Here is a 25,014-nt window from a genome sequence, read left to right on the forward strand (position 1 = left end):
GTCTCTCAAGTTAAAAGCCTCTTGGAGACACGATTTTCCCACTGGCAAGGTTACCAATTTGCAGCCGTGTGGATGTTACCACGGTGACTCCCGCAGTGTTAATGTTCTGTTATTGCCTCTTGTTAATTTCTCTTGTTGGTATTCATCGCTCATCCTTTTCGGTCCCATCGTAACTGACAGGACCACATGGTGCCAATATCAGACCGTCATCATGCTCGTGACAATCACTGTCAATTTCAACTGTCATAAATTCTGTAATGAATGCCAAACTGTGTGTGTGTGTGTGTGTGTGTGTGTGTGTGTGTGTGTGTGTGTGTGTGTGTGTGTGTGTGTGTGTGTGTGTGTGTGTGTGTGTGTGTGTGTGTGTGTGTGTGTGTGTGTGTGTGTGTGTGTGTGTGTGTGTGTGTGTGTGTGTGTGTCTGCAGAAGAAAGGTGGAGATCATGCACACACACAGCCTGTTCACACTGCTGGGAGAGAGGCTGATGATGCATACCAACACCGTCTCCATCACCACCTACAACACTCTTTATGAGGTAGGTGACTGTGAAGTGACGCTCTTTTAGTCTGTTTTGAGTTGTCAGGATCACAGTGTGTGTCTCTGCATTTATTGACGACTGTTCATTTTGTGTGTGTGTGTGTGTGTGTGTGTGTGTGTGTGTGTGTGTGTAGATTCTGACAGAGCAGGTCTGCACTCAGGTGGTTCACAAACCCCACCCAGAGCCCGACTCCACTGTCAAGATCCAGAATCCCAGTAAGTGCTAAAAAATCACAGAAGCTTGAAGAAGAAGTGCGTCTGTCTCTTTTATGTTCTTTCGTCTGCCAACAATGCCGTGTTGTTTTAATGCGAGTAAACAAACAACAAAAGTCTGAACTCAGAAGCTGCTGCCACATCTCTCACTTATTGATCATCTGCCTGGCACCCTCCTCTCCCTCCCTCATTTTTCTCTCTCATTTAAAACACGTTTTTTTTTTCATACACTGTATTTTCTTCTCCCACTCTCTCATCTCTTTTTTTCTTCCTCCCTCTTCCTCTCACGCTTCCCTGATCATTCCCCTCCCACCCAGTGATATTGAAAGTCGTGGCCACCCTGCTGAAGAATTCATCCCCCAGCGCTGAGCTGATGGAAGTCAGGAGACTCTTCCTCTCGGACATGATTAAACTCTTCAGCAACAGCCGGGAAAACAGACGGTGAGAGCACCAAGAAAATGCATTTATTCGTTTACCAGTCACTTAAGTCACACAATTATTGTTGTATTTTTAATATTAAGCTCATTAGCGGCTAAACTCACATGCAGTTTTTGTGTTTGTGTCCCAGCTGCCTGCTGCAGTGCTCGGTGTGGCAGGACTGGATGTTCTCCCTCGGATATATCAACCCCAAGAACCCAGAGGAGCAGAAGATAACTGAGATGGTGTACAACATCTTCAGGATCCTGCTCTACCATGCCATCAAATACGAATGGGGAGGGTGGAGGGTCTGGGTCGATACCCTGTCCATCGCACACTCCAAGGTAATGTATATTCAAGGCACTGCACACTCGAAAATTTGGATGCATGAGCGAATGCAAGCAGCTGATTTTTCATCCCAACTTTACCTGGACTTTTCCCTGCTAGCCCTTTTGAAAGAAGTCAACAAGAAGTTTGCTAATATTTAGTCAAATTCACCCGAGAGAGTGGGCAGAGGTGATGACATTTTAATCATGCAACCAACCTCATACTCTGACGCTTGCTCACATTTTCTTTAACACCCTTTAATTTTTACTGGGAATGTGTCAATTCATACATAGCTTTGATTCTTCTGACATCTTGTGATCATGTGGTAAAGAGTACACTTTGACTTCTGCAGCATCTGTCTTACATCATATTCTGCCCGCTGAGTACACCCAGCAACTATGAAGAGTTGTTCTTTAATGCATATAGCAAATGAATGAAGTGTATCTTTGGGAGCCATGGTGTTGTGAGTCTTTCCGCATCATACCCATCATCCCACAGTAAAAAAAAAATCTCCTGTGAGGGATGTGTGAAAGGGGAAGGATGTGTTTTCCAGAAATTGTCTGGGTTGCAGCTGTAGAAGATCATCTTTATAACGTCTCTTTTTAATGTACACTGCTTGACAGATGCGTATTTCTTTCTGTACTCCCCAGTTTACGGTTAACAATCACACCTGAATAAATCCATTAATGAAGAGACCGACAAACAAATTCTACCATCATAAGAAGCCTTCCAGTGAAAGTGAAATTACAGCCTGCCTTCGAAGGCTCAAAATGAAAATCAGGAAAATTAGGGAATTGGGTAGAAGGAGCATAAATGCACAACGTCAAATAGACACAGGAAAAAGTTAACCCTTAAATCTGTTGATCACAGATTAATAACTAATGACTTACTGGACAGTAAAAGTGGTTAGGTTGGGTGGGGGATTTTTTTTCCATTAGTAAATATTTGCTTTTGGTTTTGCCTCTTGATTATTTCATCAAATCTGGGAGAGGTCCTTGTTGAATATTTGCTCACGATGGTAACATTATTTCACAAATGGATGATATTGATTTGCAGGTATTGATATTTTGAGTGAAGCTGTCTATAAAGATCAAACTTTTCCTAATTGTAATTTTCCTTGATTGACCTGCAACACTCAAAAGGAGTAAAATATTGACGAGTGATTCATTAAAGATAAGTATATATAAATAAATTCGATCAGCACTTTTCAGTGCTCAGTGGTGGAAATCCAACTCACCCTTTTTTCCATAGCGATGAAAAAGCAAGGACACATTATGGATGATGGTGTTAAAGCCCTGCTAGGCTGGTGTCCCAGTTTAATCCATGATGAAGATCTATGTGCCCCATAAGGTCGACCTAATGGAGAAGATATTGATTAAAAAGTTGACTTGTGTTCTGATTAAAGAACCAATAATAACCCCTCACTTTCTGTCATAGGTGACCTATGAAGCCCATAAAGAGTACTTGGCAAAGATGTATGAAGAGTACCAGCGCCAGGAGGAGGAGAACATGAAAAAGGGGAAGAAAGGTTCCGTCTCCACCATCTCTGGGCTTTCGGCTACACCTGCTCCTGTTGTCAACGGCAACTTGGAGATTGATGACAACTCCCAGACACAGACTCCTGAGAGCGAGGCCGAGTATAGTGAGGGTGCTGGAGGAGACTCGCGAAACCTCCTCGCTGAAGGCGCTGTGAAGCGACCCAACGGAGAAGCACTGACACCGGGGGAGCAGAGCGCAGGGCCCGGGGTGAGGGTAGAGGTCCACGACCTGCTGGTAGACATTAAAGCAGAGAAGGTTGAGGCCACAGAGGTGAAGCTGGATGACTTGGACTTGTCTCCAGAAGGCCTGAGCGGAGGTGTTAGCGGAGGAGGGAGGGGAGCAATCGAGAACGGACCTCTGGTGGAGGTGGATTCTCTCCTGGACAGTGCGTACTGCGCTGTAGTTCAAAACCTAAACGGGAATCTGGCACCTAAAGATGAAACGCCAGGCTCAGGGGTAGGGATGGGGACAAGCTTGGGGCTTTCTGGAGTCAGCCTGGAGGATGATGGGAACATGGGTCCGCTTATTACACTGGCTGATGAGAAGGACAGCGTCCCGAGCAACAATGGATTTCTCTTCAGCAAGGTAGGATGTGAAGATTATCGTCTCTGGAAGAATTATCAGAGGAGACACAACTTCCCTTATGAATTGGGATTATAAAACCACCAGTCAGTCTTTAAAAATAGGTTACTGCTACAGGCTTTTTTTCCCTGTATTTCTGAGCACATAGGACAGATGTAGAGACATACTGGTGAAGCAAAACAAAAAAGACTTGTGGTATAGCATACGACCAAAGCCATAACAACAGCTTGAAGATTTAAAACCAACTGGGGAATTTTAATTATTTAGTTAATTCACTGAATAAGTCGGTGCACTTTTATCAACCTTTCAGCAAATCAAAGAAAATATGCAGAAATGATGATGATGAAAAACAGTTTTACAAACAAAATGGAAACACGTTTTAACACATTAAAAATAACAATTAAATGTACAATATGCTAGTTAAAATGCAAGTTGACCCAGAAGCCCCATGGAAAAAGTGTCAAGGAAGAAACAGATATTATGCATAAGAGCATGACTGCTTTGTTTTTCACTAATGTTTGATTCTTCATCATCTGATGACGAAGTTTGGTAAGTTCTGTACCACACCAGAAGAAATAACAGACAAGAAACAAAAAGCAACAAATAAACAAATCAAAGCTTTGAGTATATAAACCATTAAACAGCTGCAGTCCTCATTTTTTTAATGTTTCTAATTTTTCTGCTCCCAGGTTGACGAGAAGCTGCTTCCAGCTCTGGCAGCCACAGACCCCCTCGTACTGCCAAGCCCAGACCAGCCCCCTCCATCCGGCCCTGTCCCGGCCCACTCCACCACCAGTGCCAGTGACGACCTCAGCCTGCTGGCCCACATGACGAGCTGCGACTCTGATCTAACACAGAGCCAGAGCCACACAGCGGTGGAGCTTCCAGAGGAGGGGCCTTTTAAGATCCAGAGCCCTCTAGCCGACATCAGCTCCATTGCTGAGGCCGAGAGCCAATCCCAGATCCAGGGAGCCTCCAGGCCAGATTTCCCCGAGGGAGAGGGAACATCCGGGGCAGAGGGGGAGGCTGCTGGGTTGAAAACAGGGGGGGACACAGCCAGCACGACATCTGATACAGAGAGGTCGGACGATGGGAAAGACAAGGACACAAAGAAGATCCAAACTACTACAACCACTCAGGTGTGTTTCTGAGTGTGTTATTGTTGCTGGGTCACTGTAATTTGTTTTGTTATAAAACCAAGGACACACAGGCCTCTGCAGCTGTGCCTTCTTCATTATTCTATAATGCAGCTAAAAAACAAGATACATGGTTTTCATGGGTAAATACAATAAGTGATAATTAACAGCTATATGACAGGAAAAGAACACATTTATGCAGTGTTTCATTAACATGATCGCTGCATTTTTTAAATGATTTTCCTAATGTATTTTTTTCCTAAAAGCTAACGAGCTAGAAAACTGGCAAGCGGGAGAAATAGAGTAACCCCTACAGAATGAAAGTGGACTTCACTGTTTTGCATGTCTGTGTTTAAACTGAACAGGTAGAACCATTATATGGAATTTATTGTTTGCTTTGAAAAGTAAAGGCTTCCATTTTTGGTGTCATCACATTGTTTGTTTGTTGGTGACATCATGACGTTACTTCCCGTGCAATTTGAAACACTGTACTAAAGTACAGGGGACATTGGTGATCTGTCCTTAAATTGATGAATTAAAAAACAGTATAGCGAGCTCAAATGTAACATAACCTACAAAACCTTGAGGTTGTGAAGGACGCATATAAGATATATACAATGGAAGGTACTCCTGGAAAAGACTAAATAATAGGCAAAAATAACCAAAGTAGGCATTGTATTTGTATTCCAGATCAAACTATTAAAAGCCCTCGCACTAAATAAGATAATGATCATATTTATTTATATAAAGAAATACTAAATTAAATAATGTACAGAGTTCAAATTACTTCTTTAAATTGTTTGGTCTTTGTACATTCAGAAATGTATTTGCTCAATCTGTTTTTTGTCTTAATTAAGTCATTATATTTTAGTGACTTGATAAAGTCTTGATATCACTTTTTATCTTTGGTTTTTCAGATTTCAGGGACATTTGGCATTCTAAGCTATTTAAATGTGTCCTCTCAGTGTTGGTAATGAAAGAGGGAGACATCCTCCTTTTCTTCCTCCACCTAACTTATTTTTTCTTAATTTCACTTGTTAAGACGGAATAGAGGCACTTCAGTCACAAGCCTTCTTTAGCAGCCGTTGGTCTGATTATGTGATTGGCTTTGAGTGACAAGCATAAAAAAAAAAGTCATGGAAAGTTTGTCAGAGCAGAGAAGCTGAGTGACTGCCCACACATGAACATAGTGTCCCTAAATGCTCAGTGAACATGGAAAAATAACTCCTTGAGAGTCTTGAGTGGTTTCTGTAATGGAACTGAATATCATAACTGCTTCTATCCCACCATGTTTTATATGAGACAACTTAGACATTTACTCTTTCATTTACATCCCCCCCCCCCCCCAACACACACACATGTTGCAGGCCCTCCACGGTCGCACCGCAGCCCAGCTGGAGCGGGACCTTCGTGTTGATCTGGGTTTCAGGGGCATGCCCATGACGGAGGAGCAGCGCCGGCAGTTCAGCCCGGGCCCCCGCACGACCATGTTCCGCATCCCCGAGTTCAAGTGGTCCCCGATGCACCAGAGGCTGCTCACTGACCTGCTGTTCGCACTGGAGACCGACGTGCATGTGTGGAGGAGGTGAGTCAGGGAGATTGAACTGCGTATCGCTTACAAATTTAGGATACAATAATAGATCATGTGCACTTTTAACAAACGTGTACCAGGACTTTTTGTATGCCAGAAGCTTTATACTCCTATTGCTTTTTATAAAAAAATAAGATTAGACTGGAGATGTTGAAAAACTGAAATGATAACTCTGATGTCTCAATATCTATTTTTCCATCTCAGCCACTCCACCAAGTCTGTGATGGATTTTGTCAACAGCAATGAGAACATCATCTTCGTCCACAACACCATCCACCTCATTTCTCAGATGGTGGACAACATCATCATCGCCTGCGGAGGCATCCTGCCTCTCCTGTCTGCTGCCACCTCCCCTTCTGTAAGTGGCTCTACTCTGCCCCTCTGTGGTGGGAGAGAGAACTGCAGGTCAACCACTGCTTGATTGCATAGGCCTTAAACTCAGTGATCTCCTTAAGTAAAGACTCTAACCTGATTCCTCCAACACTAAGGGCAGTGATGATCCTGAATGATTCAACAGGTTAAATAAAATGTTTTGTCTGTTACATGTGCAGGGTTTTTTTCACTATAAAATCATTACCAATCAAAATGAAAGCATAAGCCTTAAAGTTGAAGTCTGGCCTTGTTCTTAGTAAACAAAGAATATTGTCTGGCTGCCTATCGTCTGTGTCACTTGATATTAACTCTCGATCTAACACTACTTAAAAAGTTTTTCTGACCTTTGTTTGATCCTTCTACTTAACACTTTATTTCATTTGAAGGTTTGACAATCTATTTACTTTAAGCATCTTTCTTTTCTTTTCCTCTCTGTTACGTGTTTTCTGTGTATTTCCTTGTCTCTGTTTTTGTCTGTTTTTTTGCATGTGCAGAGTTCTAAGAGTAGTGCCAACAGTGTAAGTTGCAGTTTTCTTTCTCTCTTTTTATTCTACTTCTACTTTGTTTTGGGTTTATTTACCATTGTGACTGACACTAAATCTTGCTCGTCTGACATCCATAGTGTTTCTATTTGTTGTGCTCCTTTTGCTTCTAAATCAATACTCCCCCGTGAACTGTTTGTATCTATTGTGGGTTATGCATTGATCGGTCTGCCTCAGTGTATCTAGTTCTTTAAGTTAAAGGCACTAGATATATTGAACTAGATACACTTTGTATACTAATCTATCATTATTAGAATAGTATACAAATAATAGTGGGGGTTAGAGAAGACTGAAAGGCCAGTAGGTGGATCAATAATAAAGATAAATTACAGCTCTATATATACAGTATGAAGGTGAAAATATATTATGAGAAAGAAAAAGCATGAGAGTTTTCCTTTAGTCTTTGGGGTTTGCATCTGCTAAGCCTGTCCCATTTGTATCAACACTAAAGAAGGCAGGAGGAGCCGGACCCCAGAGGGGGTCAAAGGGAGAGGAGGTGACCCCTGTTCCTGGGGGAGGAGGCGCAGGGGGAGAGGTGGGTAAAAAAGAGCCTTAGACTCCCACCATCACCAGAAGAGCTAAGAGCACCAACCTGTGCTCTTCTGTCCTCACCTTGTGTGTCTGTTTTCTCCCAAAATGTCCATGCTCACTCGCTCTGACGAGCGCCTAGATGCTTGCTCTTTGTCGACTCTTCACAGCCCCGCACACCCTGCTCACTGAAGCAGACACACAGAAAACCCCTCACTTGGTTTGATTGCAAGTTTTAACCCCTGATATGCCGCCTTCAGGTTTATTTTCAATGTAAATAAACTGAAAACCTGCAAACTATAAACTGTGGCTGGTTTAAACACAAGGGGACTTTATTTCTAGGTTAGCATTAGCCGTCTCTGCACTGCATTGTTACTGCTAATCTGTCACACTGCTACTGTCACATCAAACTGTTGTCATTACCTGTGTGTCATCGGGCTGTACTTCTTGTGTGTTGTGCAGAACACTTCATGTTGCCAGATTTCATCATATAAGTATGTTTGTCACTCAAACAGCATGATACTCAGGGTTGCTTTTCCTGATTGCTGGTAAAAAAACAGCCATGTTTGTTGGTCTCGTTATTATCAAGAACTAGCTGCAAACATTTTACTTGTATTGATTTTTTTAAAAAGCAGGATAATGCTGTTCTACACCACCTGTCTGAAAGCAACAAGACCATATAGTTCTTCGTGTTAGCATCTTCACTAAATAACCAGCAAGTTTGTCTGTGTTTTTTTTCCTCCCATTCCCAGACGGAGTTGGAAAACATCGAGGCGACGCAGGGCATGTCTTCAGAGACAGCGGTCACCTTCCTTTCCCGCCTCATGGCCATGGTGGACGTGCTGGTGTTTGCCAGCTCCCTCAACTTCAGCGAGATCGAAGCAGAGAAGAACATGTCATCAGGAGGGCTGATGAGGCAATGCCTTCGCCTGGGTGTGTGCTAGATGTATTCTGTTGTAGAACCATTTTGTCCTCTGATATAGATTTTCAAAGAGCCTCATAGCCTTGTTGGAAAAGGCTGCAACTATGTTTTTCATTGTAATGAATCCATTGCCTTTGATTATTTAAATAAATGTTGGCCTATAGGTTGATTTAAAAAAATAGCAAAATTGTCTATCACAATCTCCCAGAGCCTTCAAAGGGCTTCAAATTGTATTTCTTTCAAACACTTTAAAGTCCATAATAAGTAAGAGTAAGTCAGTTGTTCTCCATAAAAGGCTTCAGAGATTATTGTGAATGATTTTTTTTTTCTAACTGTATAATTAGTCACTGAACCATTTGATTTACCACCATTGTTAGCAGGGGTAAACAAATATTGTCCCATTTGAAAAATGTTTCTTGAAGACATCAATACAATTGGGGAACATTACAATAGATGCACATAAAATGGCTCAAAACCGATCTGTTTCTTTTGTTTTCTGAGGTATAACCATTAGTTTCAATTATTTTAAATGATTTACCTGCATGTGCAACTGCTAGGCTTTTTGAAACCGTATCAGAGTTATCCTCATCTATACCAGATTGCATCCTGATTGCTTAATTCATCTGTATGACAAGCTCATATTGTGGTTGTTAGTTTTAGAATGAATCTGCAAACCCTTAAATTTACAAAAAAAATAAATAAATTAAACAATCTTCAGGGTTTTATACCTGCTGTAGTTTTTGAACTTTAAGAAAATACTGTGACACATAAAAGGCCCCCCATCAGTGTTTAATACTTACAGGTTTTATCCTCCACCTTTCTGTCTCTATCAGTTTGCTGTGTGGCAGTGAGGAACTGTCTGGAGTGCCGGCAAAGACAGAGGGATCGAAGCTGCAAGTCCTCCTTAACCAGTAGCAAGTCACAGGACAGCCTCCACAGTGCCTCCACCAACAGCAAGGTATCACATACTCTCACAAACACACACAGATCCTGCACCTAATGCTCTAAATCTGAAAGAGAAATATTCAAAGTTTTGACAACAACACATCTGACATTCTCTCTTCCATATTTAGCAGGACCCAGACAGGCTACTGCAAGATGTAGACATCAATCGTCTTCGAGCTGTGGTTTTCAGAGATGTGGTAAGCATGTGTGTTTGTTTATTTTTGGTGTGTACAGTATGTGTGTTGGTACAAGTGCAAGAAAAAAAACACCTGCATGGCTGTGGAAATGTTTTTATATGAACAAATGTGTTTATGTGTGGGGGATTTTCTTTAGGATGACAGCAAGCAGGCTCAGTTTCTGGCGCTGGCAGTCGTCTACTTTATCTCCGTTCTCATGGTGTCCAAGTACCGGGACATTTTGGAACCCCAGCGGGAGATTGGCAGGTCCACCAGCCTATCGGGGAGAAGCATTCGACACGAGATAAACTCCCCAACCAGTACAGGTAAATCTTTTTTTTTCACTGCAATATCCTGGATATTAGAGGGTAATCTTGGATGTGTCAGGTATGAGTCATCATTGTAGTGTCGGTTGAGTGAATGGAGGCTGCAGGCAAACAACAAAACCTCTGCCAAGAATATGAGACAATTACCGGGAGAAAGTGAGACGCAAGAAGAAAGAAGGATATTACTTTACAGAGAAATAAAAGCGAACACGCAATATGGAAAGGCTGAGACAGATGTGTTAAAAACACACAAGAAATTGAGTCATTCCTTGACAGTGCACTTTACAGAAAGAAAATGTGTTATTATATCACATTGCATCTTTTATTTCTTCCAGAACACCCAACCTCAGCCTTCTCTGATCGTGACAAACAGACCCCCACCCCAGTGGACGACTCTCCCCGGGCCGGCCTCCCCCATACAGACTCGGGCATCGGAGAGGAGGGTCATGTGGCGGGATCCCTGAACGGCTCGGAGATGGGGCTGGGGCTGGGCCTCGGCCTGGTAGGGAGAGAGACAGACAGAGACAGAGACAGAGACATGGGAGGAGGGGTCGGAGGAGGAGGCACAGATCTGTTGTGTAGCCTGTCTGATGTCAGGAGGTCACAGGAGAGCCTTTTGGATTCTCCCCACAACCCCGGCTCTAATCCCAACCCCAACCAAGCCCCGCCCTCGTCCATCTCCAGCATCAGCCAAACAAACAAAGGCATCAATGTCAAGGTGGGTCAGTTTGACTGTTTTCACCTAAAGTCTGCCTTCAGTGGCCTCTTGTGATCGAATTCTCTGTGGATTTTTTAGCCAAACACATAGGACAAAACATAAGGAAGTATAAAACAAGATCAATAAAGTAAACTCAGGGTGGTAAAGGTACAGTTATCTGCATATTTAATATGGTTTGATATGCAGATGTACTGTATATGTGATACAATTCCTGGAAAGTATGTGGCCCATCTTCTTTAAATATTTGCGTTTGAGGTCACTGCACTATCATACCACATGTTTATGTTTACATTGCATGGTTGTGCTTTTACTGTTAGGTTTGAATAGAGTTCAAATCTTTCCACGTTTTGACTTTTTTGTTGTTGAGGGTACGTATATAAGGTTTTTCTTCATCAAGAAAAGGTTAAAAAAAATACTGCTGGAAGAAGATTTTATGTTGATCTTTCTGTACTCTGTTAATTTTTTGTCACAGGCAGTATGTAGGAAAAATCGAAAACCTTAATTGAAAACAAATGAGTAGCTGATGTCTTGTAAATACTAACATACGTCGCTCTCTCTCTCACACAATCACAGGAGATCCTGAAGAGTCTGGTGGCGGCGCCGGTGGACGGCAGTGATCTGGGACAGGAGTCTGGTCCGACGCCCTATCACCCAGATCCTGCGCTGAAGACTCACCCAATGCTGCCCATGCAGTTCCACTCTTTCGACAGGTCAGTAACACTCATTGATTTTACCTACAAAAGACAAAGATATCAAAGTGTGTGCAGCAGGCGCATCCATCAATACAGCTATTTTTCTGGATAATACTGATGTGTTGAAGATTCATGTTAGTGTACAGTACAGCTGTTTGTCACAATGCTGTACATTAGTTTAAGGGAAAAAGATGGATCCTGAAATCCATCGATTAGTATCTAGAATAACATGAAGCTCTTTGACGACAACATTTGACAAAAGAAATCATGTGTCTTCCTTGACTGTTCTTTGTCATGAAACTTTAAAACTACGGAGTTAGGAGAGGAATATAATTGACTTTGAAGCTTTTGATAATGTTTTTTTCCCATTTCCTCCATTAATATAGGTCTTTGTTTAACAGGGAATAGAGAAAATGTTTAAATGAGTCGTTTCATATTGACTCTCCATCATCAGCCTCACCACTTGATCCTTCTCTGTGGCAGTCATTGGGAATAGATATAATGAATTAAGACAGTATGCATAATAGATTGTGGATGTCCATCTGATGACACATGCAGGCTTGATACATCCAACACATCAGTACATACAGAAGATGGTAACAAACAGCATTTATGGTTGTGCCTTAAAATAATAAACTATAAGTTCAGTATGTAAGTTCATCTTAACAATGCTGCTGGTTTACTCATACTATCAACTGTAAATACTCTCCATGCTGAGAAGTGTATTGTGTGTGCAGATTTGTCTGATGCCTTGTGTCTTATCTCTCACAGGAGTGTTGTTGTTCCTGTCAAAAAGCCTCCACCTGGAAGCCTGTCAGTCAATACAGTGGGCACACCCACCACGAGTGGAGCAGCCACCCCTGGCAGCACACCCAACATTTTTGCAGCTGCGACAGCCACACCGAAGAGCATGATCAACACAACAGGTATCTGCGCTGTAAAAACACAGATCTCCTTTACTCCTTGAGTGTAAATGTAGGAAGAGGCAGTACATTGACACCTGCAGTATGATAAAAATGTTTTTTTTTGTGAGAGGATACCATTAATGAGAAAATAAAGCAGACAATTTTTCACATTGAACAAAAGTCTTTGATATCGCTGTAAGGGGAGAGCAGTGTTACTTAACTAACCTAAATAGGAAGACACTGAACTAACAGTAAAAGTAGATCTTTTAAACATTAGATGTAGCCTATTTCAATGGCTGCATACAGATCATTAGAGTTACAGCGTTAGAAAACTGCCTATGCTGCATGTCTGTCACACGACTTACATCTAATGTAGCAAGAAAACTCCACTGAAAGGAAACCATGCAGTAGATATTATTTGATCCATAAGCTGTAAATAACAATAAACTTAAGATTACAAGATAAAAACAAAGATCAGTTCTGCTCTGCAAAGCATTATACTGATCAGCTTCATTGTCCAGAGTGGTTTTCTATTTATGTCAGCCTGTCACACACATCATACATGTATAATGGACAAAGAGGAGATTAAGACCGCGGAATTGATTCTTTGTATTGATTGCAAAGCTGTTTACACAAATGGGGGGCCATTACCAGAAGACAAGCAGCAGCTCGTCTGGGGAAATTCTATCCAAATTGAATTTTGACAGAACTGATTGAGATATTAATACATTTCCTTTCTTTAAAATCCTGCATCCTGACTATGGACAAGCTTCTTAATGATACTGTTCTACTTTTCTTATTTTTCATCCCCCGTGTCCAGGTGCCACAGACTCTGCCTCCTCATCCTCCTCCTCTTCTTCGTCATTTGTCAATGGTGCAACTAGTAAGAATCTGCCGGCGGTGCAGACGGTGGCCCCCATGCCAGAAGACACGATGGAGAATATGAGGTCAGATCTCTCAGCACCACAAAGCTCCTTATCGCTTCAAACATGCACCTTCCTCCTGTTTGTTTTGTTTTTTTACCTCCTTTATGCTTTCTTTTATGTTGATTTGTCTGTGTTCTTGCTTGTCGTTTTCCCACTTCATCCCGGTCCCTCTTTCACTTTACACTTAGAGCTACGTCCTTTTCGATGAATTCCCACTGGCAGGTCACTTTCACAGCCAGTACTGATGTCACACAGTTGAGTTAGGTACCACTTAGTGGCAACACACCGACATGATATATCAGGCTTAGGTAATAAAACTTGATTTAAGTCTAAGAAAAGAGCAATGCTTATGGAAGCTATGTTCTGAAATGTCAAAATAATAAACTGAACCTTATAATAAGCTAACCTTTCAATTTACAGTTATAATAAGTAGCAAAAAGACAAGAAGTCAAAAGTCACAAAAATGTTGGTGCAACATCAAGCTATGAACTATAAAAAGGATGAATGAACTCATCTGTGACACTGCTCTTCTGATCACTTGTTTACCAACTGATAATCATGGTCTTCTAAAAGCCAGTAAAAAGACTTAATGCGAGCTAACTCACTTGCACATATATTTTCCTCACATGCACGCATACCCCCTACACATCTCACCCACTCTACCTTATGGTGCTTTCATCCTTGACATGGCAACTGTGTTTTAATGTCATGACAACAATATTCTGTAGAGATGAGAAATATAGAGAATCCTGATGAATTTCAAAAATGTCAATAAATCTGTCATAAATCTGTTTTAATCTGTGTTTCCATACTCTGTGTAGGCATCTGATTATCACTAATAAAGTATAAACAGGTCTGCCATAGTAGACCGTTTATAATTAGGGAAATAATATTCGTTCCTCTTTACACTGTAGTAGTTTATACTGTAACATGTATGTCTATGTACTCTCTCCTTAAGGTTGTTAGACAGTTTGTCATGATGTGTTCAGTGAAGTGTGCGCACACATGTAAGTTGGTGCGTGCCTGCGTGCATGTGCACACATGTCCCTTAATCAGTGTGTGTGTCTGTACATGTGTGTTTGTACGTGTGTGTGTGACTGTGTGGTTTGTATTGCAGTGCCTATTGTGAGGTGGCGCAGTGTGCGCTACGCAGCGGTCAGACGCCCCCTGAGCTCAAGTCTTTTAGCTCTCTGGCAGGCTTCCAGGCAGCTCCCCGAGATGCAGGACAGTGTTTTAGGCAAGGAGATACTCGTCCTATCCCCATTCTCCCCTCCCCCCCCCACCCCTCCTCTCTGCCCCACCTCCACCACACACCCTCTGCAACGCCCAGACACATTCCCAGAATGCCATGGGAGAAAATACAGACATCACTGTGCCAACAGCTTCAACAGCAGCACAGCCAACTGTCACTTCTCTCATGGCCGTCTCTTCACACTAACCCCAAACTTCAGATCAGACCTGAGTGAGGCCGCTTTTGCATATAACTTATGACAAATGCTTGAAAAAAAAAGAAACATTAGAGACCCAGGTCTGAGTCCGAAATCACACGCTCATAGGCCCAGAAATTGCACTTCATATAGTTAAAATCTGCTTTGCTTTACTCTACCTGCCTTTTTTTCATTTCTTTACTGAAAACAAGAATTCAACAAAGATTTCACTTTGCACATGATATGCACCGATACACACTGACACTTTTTAGAGCTGAGTTAAGATACGATACAACATGTTTTTCAACTGAAGTTTAAATGACGGACACTTTTTGGCAGGTTTATCTTAAAAGCACTCTTTCTCATCACACAATTCTAATTTATCTCAACAATTAGCCCTAAAAACCAAAGTACCACTGACTTTAACTAACCTACACTAACTCAGATATAGTGCTCCCATACCATACCATACCATTACGCATTCTCTTTTATTATGTAAATTTTTTGCGTCTTCCGTGTTGTTCATTTCATAAAATGTATTTTAGTATCCAAAGCTTGCCTTCTCGCCTGTACTCTCTTATGAAGCTTGTCCTATGCTTTTGTCTCGATTCATTTCTCTCCTGCATGCTTTTCTTGCTCCCTGTTTCGCCGACCGTGTTTTCCGCTCCCTGAGTTTATATCCTCACATATTCTTCTGTTATCATCTGTCTGTTGCCCATTTTCTTCTCCACACCCGATCTCTTCATCTTTCTGTCACTTTTTTTTTCCCCGACCGCAGCATCACCACCAAGCTGGAGCGAGCTCTGGAGAAGGTGGCCCCCCTGCTGAGAGAGATTTTTGTGGACTTTGCGCCTTTCCTGTCCAGGACGCTGCTGGGTAGCCATGGGCAGGAGCTGCTCATAGAAGGTACAGGTGCTGTACACGGCTCCTTTTTCTCTAACTGGCGTCTCTCTGTGGAGTCTCCCCATTCACTGTCCCTCACCGCGACGTGTGAGTGTAAGAGCGGCTGAGAGATGAAATGAAGTGAGTGAGCGAGAGGATGTATGACTGAGTGAGTGTGTGAGTAAGAGTCTTTGAGCTGGCTGCTTCACTCATTCGTCAAGCAGGTATGAAGTCAGTATTTTGCACTTTTGAACACAGCTAGCTAGACAATGTCAACATTTTTAATTAGATTATGTTAGGTTTAAAAGTGAATACTACTAGTGTTGTAGGTTGTCCTAAATGTGATGCACTCCTCCCTCTGCCCACCTGCTTCCTGGCGTCCTGTTTCGTGAGCCACTGTCTCAATGTTGATCTCTCTTTCCTCCTCCTGCCCACTGCTCTCCCCTCCCTCCTTTTCTCTCTGCTGTTTGTTCTTGTCTTCTCTGTGGCATGCTTTTTATAAACTTGTCTATGATGGCTTTATGCAATAACGGAAACAACTGACACTACTGTGTCTTCTTTGATGATATTTTTGTATCTTGCAGCAGTGTTTTTGTGTGTGAGTGTGCGTGTTAGGTTGTTTGTGTGTGTGTGTGTGTGTGTGTGTGTGTGTGTGTGTGTGTGTGTGTGTGTGTGTGTGTGTGTGTGTGTGTGTGTGTGTGTGTGTCAAAGATTAGGCAAGTGAGGCTCCTGACTGTGCTGTGTTTCTGTGCTGCAGGTTTAGTGTGTATGAAGTCTAGCACGTCTGTAGTGGAGCTGGTTATGCTGCTCTGTTCTCAGGTTGGTACTCTCACCTCACCTCTTTTTTTTTTTCTCTCCTCAAGCAGTCATCAGTGCCGTGGAGGTCTAAAAAAAGTCATCCTCAATTTGTCATGTTCCTGCCTCGCTCTATAAGCGTCTTTTCTGCTTTACGCCCCTGATAAGTGGCGAGGTCTGATGCACACAGGAAGCTGTGGAGCTATTGATCGGCCCTGCGAGGCAGGCTTGACTATGTAATGAGCGCATTGCAGATGTAATATAATATCTTATATGCATCATCACACCATTAATTTCAAGGCCACAATTTTAACGCTCGTAAAACTGATTTTAACTGGATTTGTTTTACAAAATGAAATCAACTTGCATTCAAAGCAACTATCCTATTTTTTGTGAGTAACATTCAAAAGACAACATGGAGGCACTCACCTCTTTTCGCTGACAGTTTTGGTGTCCAGTGGTCTTTACTTTGTGGAGTTCTTCTTCCATTTTTCCCTCTTGAGATGAGTTACGGCCGCTTTTAAGATCCCCCAAAGTTCTGTCCTCTTGCTTTTCTTATTCTTAACTCTGCGACTGTGGCCTCCTATGTTCTTTTCTCCTGTTTTTTTCCCCTGTTTGATCTTCACCGTTCCATCAGACAGCTGTGTGTTTCTGGTCCTTTTTTACTCAGCGGTCCAGTGGCAACTGCTTTCATCTTCCACTACTCTCTATACTGCCCTGTCCTCTTACCACTCCCTCTTCTCTGCCCCTGCTCTCTCAAGGCTGGCTGCTCGTCAGCATGTATAGTATTACCTCCAGCTCCGGGCCTTGTCTGCCATTAGAGGCCCAGGAGAGCGAACCCTAGCCTAGATATCGATCCTATGGATGGGGAGGGATGTAACAGGAGAAGCTCCCACGTGTCCTTAACAGCCCTAAGAGCTAATGGAGCTGTGATAGTTTGAGGCTTTCAACAGCACTCTTATCCTGCTCAGAAGTCACCACTCTATTATGCACAAACATCAAAAACACTCCCATAGATGTTTGCATTTTCATTGATACCTAAAGAGCCTTTAAGATGTTTTTTTTTTCCTATTCTGGACATTTTGATCCTGAACTAAAGGTGGTAATCTATTAAAATTAAAATGTTAAAAAGCACGATCCCTCAGAGATGATCCAAGGATGCTCCAAAGTTCAACTTGAAATGTCTTTATTTGGCAGTCGGTTTAAAATAACTGAATAGGGACTTACATCAGGGCTCATTAGGGTCGCTGTTAGCAGTTGCTCTCACACTTTTTTTGTTACAAGATTTATGTTCTAAACAAGGAAGTGATAAATCATCAGTGAAAGGAAGAAGAATGGGTAGAGGAGAGCAATGAAGGGAAGGGGAAGGAGTTTAAAAACTGAGTAAAGTTTCTGAGAGAGGCAGCTGAATGTTAAAAATGAAAACTAATGTGGCGAACAAGTCCAGGTGGATCTATTCTTTTAAAGGCTGCTCACCATAAATTCCCCCAGTCTGTTATTGGGCCCTAATTTTTCTATTCTGGATCTCATTTGAGGGAAGTTTGCATTTTACGTTTGTGATTGACATTTACAGCAACAATTTGACCTTCATAATAGATAATAAACTGTGTATTATTGTGTATATACTGTAGATATATATATATATATTTTACTGTTTTTATTAGTTTAACACAACAACTGCTTATGTTGCTCTTCCAACCAGTGTGTGATGTAGAGCTATTCTATACAGTCTTTTATGTATGTTGGTTCACATGTAAGAGTTTGTACCATACCATGTTTACAAACCTAGCTATGCTAACCACACATAATGTGCATTGGGCTATCGTAATTTAGCAGGATCAAATTAGCAGGATCTTGAATTATTAGGTATCTATGTTTTTTTTTGGTATTTCTTTTACAAGATTATCCAAAAACGTGATATTTTTCTGGTCTCTTTTCTTTTTTTAAATGTAATTAATTTGAGTAAAATGTCCTATATCTGTATGAGATTGCATACATAGTTAGAGGTTCACCACCTTAATCTTCATACTCCTTCTAAACTTAGGAGTGGCAGAACTCCATTCAGAAGAATGCCGGGCTGGCCTTCATCGAGCTCATCAATGAGGGAAGGTAATCTAACACACAGACCGATAACGAGCACACATGATCCCCTGTGATTTACACATTACCACCAACACTGATAGCGATGCTTAGCAGTTAATGGCTATGATACAGCCTTAATGAGAACCTCACCAGGATAAGTGCATGGTGCAGTGTGTGTTCAGCAGGAAGTGCAATCATTAAAGTGCAATTAAGTTTACAGTTAATTTGGCGTGCTCTATAATCAGTGGCTGTTCCTTTGTCTTCGTCTTTACTTTGATCTGTTTATTGGCGTACAAAACTTTATTAGAGGACAACAAAAGATGGATATATCAAAAGAAGAAGATGCTGTGCAACGCTACTTTTTTAACTCTTTACTTGCACACACAAGTTTCAGCAGTCAATAATAGTCAAGTCTAAGAGAGGTTGTAATTTGAGGAGATTTTTCTGACATTTCTTATTATTTGGATGGTTTTTTTTTTAATGGAGATGTTGCTCAGCCTGTCATTTTTTCCTCCATGTCTCACTTATGCACCAGACTTCTTTGCCACGCCATGAAAGATCATATTGTGCGTGTCGCCAACGAAGCAGAGTTCATCCTGAACCGACAGAGGGCCGAGGATGTACACAAACATGCTGAATTCGAGGTAAACACATGAAACATTGCTTACATTTGGGTTTTGAATTATGTAGCAACATTTGAGGCTGCAGGTAAAGAGTGTGTGAAGTGTCTGATACATGAATTAATTTAATTTAAAATCCAGGCCGAGGTTGTACTTATTTTATGTCCTTATGCATACTTAGGTATGCATACTCATGTACTCACACATACATTTCTTAGAGGCACATCCTGTATTGAAGGAATTGCATTGAAATAAATTAAATAAAGCTTTGCAGGTTTTCTATCAGAAGGCTTTATTTTTATTTTTTTGACCAACAATCCATTTAACAAACACACTGTACAATAACTGTGTTCTCTGGACTATCAATGTTTCTTTTACCTCCCCCTTGATTCCTTACCTCCCACTCCTCTCCAGTCAAACTGTGCTCAGTACGCTGCGGACCGGAGAGAGGAGGAGAAAATGTGCGATCACCTCATCAGTGCAGCCAAGCACAGGGATCATGTGACCGCCAACCAGCTGAAACAGAAGATCCTGAACATCCTGACCAATAAGCACGGAGCGTGGGGGACAATGTCACAGAGGTGAGCCAAAGTCACAAGCACCGGTTGAGTGCTCAGACGTAGCGCTTTCTAGCATACAAATGGAAAAAACTGTATCAATATGAACATTACGAGAGAACTTTGCAGAGTTATCTGCTTGTGTAAACTAGCTAATAGAAAGTGGTACGATTCATCAAGTACAACAGACATCAAGTCAATAACAGACCTAGACAACAATACATGAATAAATCGACTACACATTTATACAGTTTCATTAAACCTTGACAGTAAGTCTAATTTTACAGAAATTATTTTACATCAACTACTTCGCACTCATGCAGCCAAATCCTGATGTCATAGTTGCCTGGTAGCTTTGCGAGTGTGTGAGAGTGATCCTTTTTTAGCGCGCACGCACGCACACACACACACACACACACACACACACACACACACACACACACACACACACACACACATTAAATCAATGATTTCTGCTTATCCAGATCTGCCTGCAGGCTGGCAGCTTCTCTGAGGACATGTGATGTAATTTGAGAACCTGTGACATGCAGCATCTGAAGTCCGTCTCCCTCATGTCACTGTTGATTAAATCAATTGTGTAACACAATGTGCTGCGTGTTTTTATTAAACACCCTCCTTAAATCTGATGAAAAATGAAAGGAGGTGAAATTGCATCTTCAGTGCTCTGGTCGTGGTGATGATTTCAGTCACAGTTGCATCACTATTCCTCACTTTTCTGCGTTTTTCTTTAGAAACTCTTATCTCTTAAATTAAGTCAATTTAATGGTTTCTCTGCCATTTTAAAGCTTTATATTTGTGCTTACAGAGCTGGAAGTGTTTTTCATTGTCCCCCCTGTGGTCAGTCTTGCCCTTTATACCAATAAAAAAGAAACTTTTGAATATAGGAAATACGTTTTGGAAGTTGCTAGCGTAAATGTCACCCGTAACTTCATCTTGGACTCACACTTCAGCTTTATCGACCCTAGAGGGAAACAACACTTAAAATGACTCATCTTTGCCCGTCCTCTTTATTGTCTCCAGCCAATTGCACGACTTTTGGCGTCTAGACTACTGGGAGGATGACCTCAGGAGGAGACGGAGATTTGTGCGAAATGCTTTTGGATCCACTCATGCCGATGTGACACTCAAAGCTCTTGAGGAATACGGTCAGAAATGTGTAACGCATATATGTTGTACTTTTTTTTTTTTTTTGCATATACACAAACCTCACGCGCAAAATTTACAAAACAAACCCACACAGGCACGGAAGACGAGGAGGAGGGGCCTAAGTCAAAGAAGACTTTCCGCAGCCAATCAGTGGTGGCCCAGAATCCAGAGGCGGAGTTAATGCTGGAGGGAGACGATGATGCCGTCAGCCTGCTGCAGGAAAAGGAGATTGATAACCTTGCTGGTAAGATGCACACACATAAGCAACACAAACAAACACACTAAATACTTCTGTACAACCAAACAGTACTTTGTATGACTCTTGTTTTTAGTACGTTTCCGTCCAAGACTTTTTACCTCCAAAGGCAAGTTGGACATTTCAAAGTTTTGCAGCTGCACTAACCGTCCGGCTGATTTTATTGACTCAACAAAAATGAAATCAAAATCTACTAAAGCTGATGCCAATCCGACAACATCCCTTCATTAATCTTGTGGCTCCCCTCCGATGGGTCTTATATCTTAGCAGTATAAGAAGCAAATAAATGATCAATCAGACTAACCAAAAATGAGTCTTTCTGCCCTGTGATGATTGCTTTATGATTGTGATGATGTATGATAGCTAAAGTAGTACTTCCTGAGTAACACAATCATCCCTCAGGCCCCGTGGTTCTGAGTACACCCGCTCAGTTGGTAGCTCCAGTGGTTGTAGCTCGAGGCACTCTGTCTATCACGACCACTGAGATCTACTTCGAGGTTGACGAAGATGATCCTACATTCAAGAAGACTGATGCTAAGGTAAGGACAAGTTCTCCTTTTTTTTCTCAGTGCAGGGAATCCCCCTGAGCTGATCCAAATATTTTAGAATTCATGAGCATATTTAGGTTTGAGTTAATAATATTTTTCTTTTGTCTTATCAGGTGTTGGCATACTCAGAGGGTCTGCATGGGAAATGGATGTTCAGTGAGATCAGAGCCGTGTTCTCCAGACGCTACCTGCTGCAGAATACCGGTCTAGAGGTCTTTATGGCCAACAGAAGTAAGTCTACAGAGGTCTTGTTTGTTATGTACATCTTCTACCAAAAATCCCTGCCGCTGTTGCTGTTTATTCATGATATTTCATCAATATAATTGACCCATCAGGCTTTTTTTCTGTTTTCGGTGTGCAGCACTTTGAATAGCCTCATTGCTGAATGTGCTATAGAAATAAACGTGCCTTGCCTTTTCACAATAAGAGTCATGACAAGTTGAGAAAATAGCACTAATGCAGGCCATGCATTTCTATCCACCTTCAGTTCAAGTTCTGAACTTTGTTTTGCTCTCATCAGTGACATTGGCTGTCTAGGATGTTTGTTTGTAGCTTAGTAAAACATAAGTAGCAACCTGTAGACCTCCCTGGTAACAATAGCTGACTGATTATAAATATTAAAGTAGTGTATTTTTGACGAAGGCTCACCTAGAGTACAAATGGAATCACTTTTGTTTAAGTTAATCTTACCATGAAAAAGAACAACCATTCAAAGTGTTATTGTGTCCATATGATTGTAGTGCTTAAATATTAAAACTATACCTGATTCATTGAGGGTTTTTTGTGTATTATTTTTTGGGAACAATTACACACAAGTTATTATTAATAGTTTTTTAATTTCTATATGCTGACTTCATCTTGTCTCCTTCTCTCTCCGCAGCATCTGTGATGTTTAACTTCCCTGACCAGGCAACAGTCAAGAGGGTGGTCTACAGTCTCCCCCGGGTCGGGGTGGGAACGAGTTATGGTCTTCCACAGGCCAGGTAGGAGTATGCTGTTAGTCTGCTGGGGCACAAATGTCCTTATTTGAGAGGCATTTTTCTTACTGCAATAATCTACTACATGTTATACTACATGTTATATGTTGTGTTTCCCAGGCGAATTTCCTTGGCTACACCTCGTCAGCTCTTCAAGTCGTCCAACATGACGCAACGCTGGCAGAGGAGAGAGATTTCCAACTTCGAGTACCTCATGTTCCTCAACACTATCGCAGGTAAAGTCTGCTTCCAGTCATGTTTTATTCTTCTACGGCTGCTATGATGCCTTGTTTCTTTACCACTTTTTGTGTTGAACACTGTCTAAGGCAGTTTTATTTGCTCTTAAACCTCACAACTGTATTAGTAAGAAGAACACCCCTTATTCCTCTCTTGTCTTCATTTCTTCTTTCTGCTCTGTAACATTGACATTTTTAGCTTTTATTTTTGAAGATTTTCATCCTGTGATCTCTTTTTTATCATCATTATTGTCGTGCTTCAAAAATAACTGCACAGCCAGAAGTTGCAGATTCACCTTGTTTGCACTCCTCTCCATATGCCAAGATAAGAGAGCCAATATATAAAAATACTTTATTAAAAAGACCAGATAGAACACCTGGAAGATTTCAGATTTCTCTGCACATTTAATTGCTGTCATATTGTGATGTGTTATATGTTCCAGAAAATGTCCTTCTGTTTTATAAATTCAAATATATCTTTGAATAAAGCAACACTGTCATTATGCATATATATTGATATATGTTTGTGGTAGAATTGCAGATTTAGGTTAATTATAGTTAAAAGGTTGTATACAAAATGTATATACTCTGACAGTTAGCAGTAGAATAAATGTATTTTTACATTTCTATGTGAATGTTTTTTTTTTTCACACAGACATCCTAGTTTTTGTAAATATAATACAAATCTTACTTTTCAACACCCATCACGAAGTCAGTTAAATGAAGGAAACGTGATCACAAGGCTCGTTTTCTCCATGTGGACCCTGAAATTTCTTCTAAAAACACATTTCAATGAACTTTCTTTGGATACCCATGTGATTACATTTATTATACTGACTTAATGTGACACTCACACAAAAAACAGAGTAACACCAGCATGTCATGTCCACAGTATTACGTGGCACAACTATAGCATGATTTTGTATATTCATACATTATTGGTCATTTTTTTTCCTCTCTTGTCTCTCGTTTGTCCCCGCAGGGAGGACTTACAATGATTTGAACCAGTATCCCATCTTCCCCTGGGTTTTGACCAACTACGACTCAGAGGAACTGGATCTCACTCTACCTGGAAACTTTAGAGACCTCTCCAAGGTTAGGAAACAACACTTCATGCACTATTCCAATGGATGTACATGGTGCTGAATGAGGGTCAAAAACAGGTCAAGCAGCAACCACTCATATGCTGAACCCAGGCTTAGCAAGAATCTAACCTTTTACGATATTTACCAAGTAGATGGAGATAAAACGGCCGTCCTTTTCTCCTAACATTGTCTATTTTTAAGTTTGTATGACACCCTGTCTAAAAGGAAAAGAAGAAACTGCATGTATGATTTCTCTTGTAAACATCAACTTAAGCTGATTGTTTGTCTCTGGTTTCTTCCAGCCAATCGGTGCACTGAATCCCAAACGCGCAGCATTTTATGCAGAACGCTACGAGACATGGGACGATGACAGCACGCCTCCTCACCACTACACAACCCTTTACTCAACTGCACATTCAACACTAATGTGGATGCTGAGAATAGTAAGTAACCTGCCTCACTCACTAAAAATTTGTCACTTCCAGCAGTTGTGTGAATGCACGCAGTGACCCCGAGGCTCCTTTTGAAATGAACGTGTCTTTTCTTGTGCCTGTAGGAGCCCTTCACCACATTTTTCCTCAACGCTAACGATAACAAGTTTGACCATCCAGAAAGAGCCTTCTCTGGGATTGGCTGCTCGTGGAGGAACTGTCAGAGGGACACAGCTGATGTTAAGGTAACCATTCCTGATGGACTGAGGGATCATCTCACTGAAGTGACTTGTAAAATTGCTGATAGGCAAATGTATGCAACTGCGTGATTTGAAATCAGACAGGGACCTAGCTGATATCGATATTTGATGATGGTTGTCTCATCCATAGCCTGATGGACGTAGTCTCAGTGATGTCGCCCATCACTTTCAGAAGAGGCATTATGTAGCCCAATAATGGCAGTAGCCATAACAGAAATGCTGACTCTAATCAGTCCAGAAACAGGCAAAGAGGTCAAGCTGAGGCAGGTTCAAGGTACAAGTTGCCACCAGTCAGTCA

The 25,014-nt window shown here is 41.5% G+C and overlaps 1 protein-coding gene and 1 long non-coding RNA gene across 15 annotated transcripts in view; one reads left to right on the plus strand and one right to left on the minus strand.

Moving 5' to 3' along the window:
* Positions 1-25,014, plus strand: part of nbeaa (neurobeachin a) — a 96,564-nt gene that overhangs the window by 63,528 nt on the left and 8,022 nt on the right. For 2 of the 13 annotated variants that reach the window (XM_020650140.3, XM_020650143.3), the window contains exons 18-50: positions 426-534; positions 671-752; positions 1,067-1,190; positions 1,318-1,510; positions 2,931-3,617; positions 4,304-4,753; positions 6,118-6,335; positions 6,546-6,699; positions 7,208-7,231; positions 7,707-7,790; positions 8,536-8,716; positions 9,539-9,663; positions 9,779-9,847; positions 9,984-10,152; positions 10,488-10,870; positions 11,444-11,580; positions 12,334-12,488; positions 13,288-13,414; positions 14,511-14,630; positions 15,599-15,732; positions 16,460-16,521; positions 18,542-18,606; positions 19,115-19,223; positions 19,614-19,780; positions 20,798-20,922; positions 21,018-21,167; positions 21,582-21,718; positions 21,841-21,958; positions 22,608-22,710; positions 22,825-22,940; positions 23,923-24,035; positions 24,328-24,468; positions 24,582-24,701. In XM_020650140.3, coding sequence (XP_020505796.1) covers positions 426-534; positions 671-752; positions 1,067-1,190; positions 1,318-1,510; positions 2,931-3,617; positions 4,304-4,753; positions 6,118-6,335; positions 6,546-6,699; positions 7,208-7,231; positions 7,707-7,790; positions 8,536-8,716; positions 9,539-9,663; positions 9,779-9,847; positions 9,984-10,152; positions 10,488-10,870; positions 11,444-11,580; positions 12,334-12,488; positions 13,288-13,414; positions 14,511-14,630; positions 15,599-15,732; positions 16,460-16,521; positions 18,542-18,606; positions 19,115-19,223; positions 19,614-19,780; positions 20,798-20,922; positions 21,018-21,167; positions 21,582-21,718; positions 21,841-21,958; positions 22,608-22,710; positions 22,825-22,940; positions 23,923-24,035; positions 24,328-24,468; positions 24,582-24,701 — 5,251 coding nt within the window. The remainder of the gene's footprint in view (positions 1-425; positions 535-670; positions 753-1,066; positions 1,191-1,317; positions 1,511-2,930; positions 3,618-4,303; positions 4,754-6,117; positions 6,336-6,545; positions 6,700-7,207; positions 7,232-7,706; positions 7,791-8,535; positions 8,717-9,538; positions 9,664-9,778; positions 9,848-9,983; positions 10,153-10,487; positions 10,871-11,443; positions 11,581-12,333; positions 12,489-13,287; positions 13,415-14,510; positions 14,631-15,598; positions 15,733-16,459; positions 16,522-18,541; positions 18,607-19,114; positions 19,224-19,613; positions 19,781-20,797; positions 20,923-21,017; positions 21,168-21,581; positions 21,719-21,840; positions 21,959-22,607; positions 22,711-22,824; positions 22,941-23,922; positions 24,036-24,327; positions 24,469-24,581; positions 24,702-25,014) is intronic. The other 11 variants (XM_020650146.3, XM_020650148.3, XM_020650147.3 and 8 more) reach the window with 9 other exon arrangements.
* On the minus strand, positions 9,973-17,065 carry LOC136182438 (uncharacterized). Of its 2 annotated transcripts, none has more exons than XR_010668697.1 (4): positions 16,927-17,065; positions 11,434-11,604; positions 10,534-10,651; positions 9,973-10,103 (listed from the first exon to the last, which is right to left on the minus strand). It is a non-coding gene; the product is annotated as an uncharacterized lncRNA (long non-coding RNA). The 2 variants fall into 2 exon arrangements; XR_010668696.1 differs by having other exon boundaries at positions 11,417-11,604.

Source organism: Labrus bergylta, chromosome 14 (assembly GCF_963930695.1).
Source record: "Labrus bergylta chromosome 14, fLabBer1.1, whole genome shotgun sequence".
NCBI lineage: Eukaryota > Metazoa > Chordata > Actinopteri > Labriformes > Labridae > Labrus > Labrus bergylta.